Raw genomic sequence first — 2,500 nt, forward strand, 5'->3', positions numbered from 1 at the left:
TGTGTGTGTGTGTGTGTGAGAAAGTTGTGTTTGTTTTATTGCGTTGTGTTGTGTTCTTTAAAAATATTCGGTAAATACACAGGTTGTTGGCATCGGTAATATCAAGCTTCAGTTAATTACATTCCCCCCTTTGGAAAGTGCTTACAATTACGGTTGTTTTTTATTATTTTTTTTTTTCAATTCACTCGATGAAAGTTATGAAAGAGTGTGAAAAAATTTGCTTTCTAATGTGTGTGTGTTTGTGTGTCTGCGTGTCTATATCTATGTGTGCATGTGTGTCTATGTGTACATGTATATATCTGTATACATGTGTGTATATGTTTGTATATGTCTATGTGTGCATATGTCTCTGTGTGACTATGTGTGCAAGTGTGTCAATGTGTGTCAGTATGTGTCAGTGTGTAAGTGTTTGTGTGTGTGTGTACATGAGGGGAGCTACATGGGTTTAATATTGGATTCTTTTTACTAGGAACAAAGCCATGTTTTGTTGTTTTGGTTTTTTTTTGTGTGGGTGTGTGGGGATTATTTTATGATGTTCTTTGTTGGTCTTGTTTTGTTTTTGCTGGTGCAGTATGGGATTCTTTTTTTTTTTATCATCGGTGGAGAGAGAGAGAGAGAAAGTATAATCAATGGAATTGGTTTCCAATATATTTCTGGTTCTGTTTACTTATTTTACATATATTTCAATCACATTGTGTAAAAAGTTCTAAAAGCAAAACAGATTACCAATTCACCAAAGTCGACCACAAAGCATAGGAATACACCATGTACATGTATGTGTGTGTAAATAAGGATTAAAGAAATGCCTTGCTAAGTGAACGATCGTTGAGTTCTATAGCAATACGTATGTATGTGTTAGATATATCTTGTGACTGGTACAAGCTATAATGGTACATTACATATATGTATATAGGTGCAGGTATAGCTCTATGGTAAGAAGTTTGCTCTCCAACCACATGGTCCTGGGTTCGGTCCTAATGTGTGGCACCTTGTACAAGCATTTTCTACACTAGCCCGGAGTGACCAAATCCTTTGTGAGTGGTTTTGGTTGACAGAAGCTAAACGATGCTTTTGTGTGTGTGTGTGTGTGTGTGTGGTATTTGTGTTTGTCACCCACCACCACATGATATCTGATGGTAAGAAGTTTGCTTCCCAACCATGTGGTTCCATGGTTCAGTCCCACTCCACAGTACTTTGGGCAAGTGTTTCCTACTATAACCTCAGAGTGACCAAAGCCTTGGAAGGAGATTTGGTAGAAAGAAATTGAAAGAAGCCTATCGGATATTTATATGTCTATGTGTGTATGTCTTTGGGTATGCTTGTCAACAAGTATCGGTTTGTTTACATCCCTATAGCTTAGTGGTTCATGAAAAGAGACCAATGGTATAATTACCAGGCTTAAACAATAAGTTCTGGGGTCAATTTGTTTGAATAAAATGTTTTGAGGTAATAACCCAGCATGTTCTTCTGTTCCCAGTCTTCCATGGAAATCATGTCTGGCCATGGGGAAATATCACCTTGCTGCTTGAGAAACAGATGAGGGTTGGCAACAGGAAGGGCATCAGGCTGTAGAAAATCTGCCTCATTGAATTCCATCTGACCCATGTGAGCTTGGAAAAGTGGACGTTAAAACAATGATGATGTTGATGATGATGATGATGATCACAAATTAAATAGCAAGAAAAGTTATATATTTCTAGACAAATGCAATAGTCACTACTAATAAATGCTCTGGGGTGTAGCTGTTTAATCATAGGTTTGTCCAGATTGGAGCTGATATGGTTAAAAAGATTGCTGTCATGAATAAATATATGTTCTTTTACCTTGTTCAACAAAGATTTAAAAATCAAACGAAATCATACTTAAATGTTCAGTTTAAAGAAATTGCAATTTAATTAAACAGCTGTTTCAATTAAAAAATTTTTTTTTACTTTTGTTTTAAACCGAAATTCAGAATTCAACAATTCAGCATGAATTAAAATTGAATTATCCAGTTTGGAATTTTAAATTAATAAAATTAAATTGTTTTAAATAAAAAAAAAACATCATTTAATTCTCCATTTTTTTTTTTCTTTTTACTTTCTTGTACTGATATTCAAACTCTCAAAATTTAATTTTTGGCCTTAGAATTTCAAATTAATAAAATTAAAATATTCATATTAACCAAAAGTCTTTTGATAAATTTAATATTTTTAAATTTCAAAATGATATTCAAAATTGAAATTTAAATTGCTTGTTCAACTTACAGCTGTTAAAAAAAAATTTGCTTTTAGAATTCATTTCCAAAATTTCTTAGATGCAATAAATTGTGCTGAACTTGTACCATTAATCATTAATAAGAAACTAATCATGATATCCATTCCGATTTTTCTAGGCATGCCAGAAAGTATTTCACAAACTTAGAAGACGACCAAATGGCAGATGTACAGAAGAGTATGGGGCTCCTGGCTTTCCCTTCAGACACTAGCATTAGTCCATACAAGGTAATCTTCCTTTTATT

At 33.6% G+C, this 2,500-nt stretch overlaps 1 protein-coding gene across 1 annotated transcript in view; it reads left to right on the top strand.

Moving 5' to 3' along the window:
* Positions 1-2,500, top strand: part of LOC106874731 (E3 ubiquitin-protein transferase MAEA) — a 99,582-nt gene that overhangs the window by 97,030 nt on the left and 52 nt on the right. The window contains exon 6 of the mRNA XM_014922562.2: positions 2,375-2,500. This exon is cut by the window's right edge and continues 52 nt beyond it. Coding sequence (XP_014778048.1) covers positions 2,375-2,500 — 126 coding nt within the window. The remainder of the gene's footprint in view (positions 1-2,374) is intronic.

Source organism: Octopus bimaculoides, chromosome 14 (assembly GCF_001194135.2).
Source record: "Octopus bimaculoides isolate UCB-OBI-ISO-001 chromosome 14, ASM119413v2, whole genome shotgun sequence".
NCBI classification, from domain to species: Eukaryota; Metazoa; Mollusca; class Cephalopoda; order Octopoda; family Octopodidae; genus Octopus; species Octopus bimaculoides.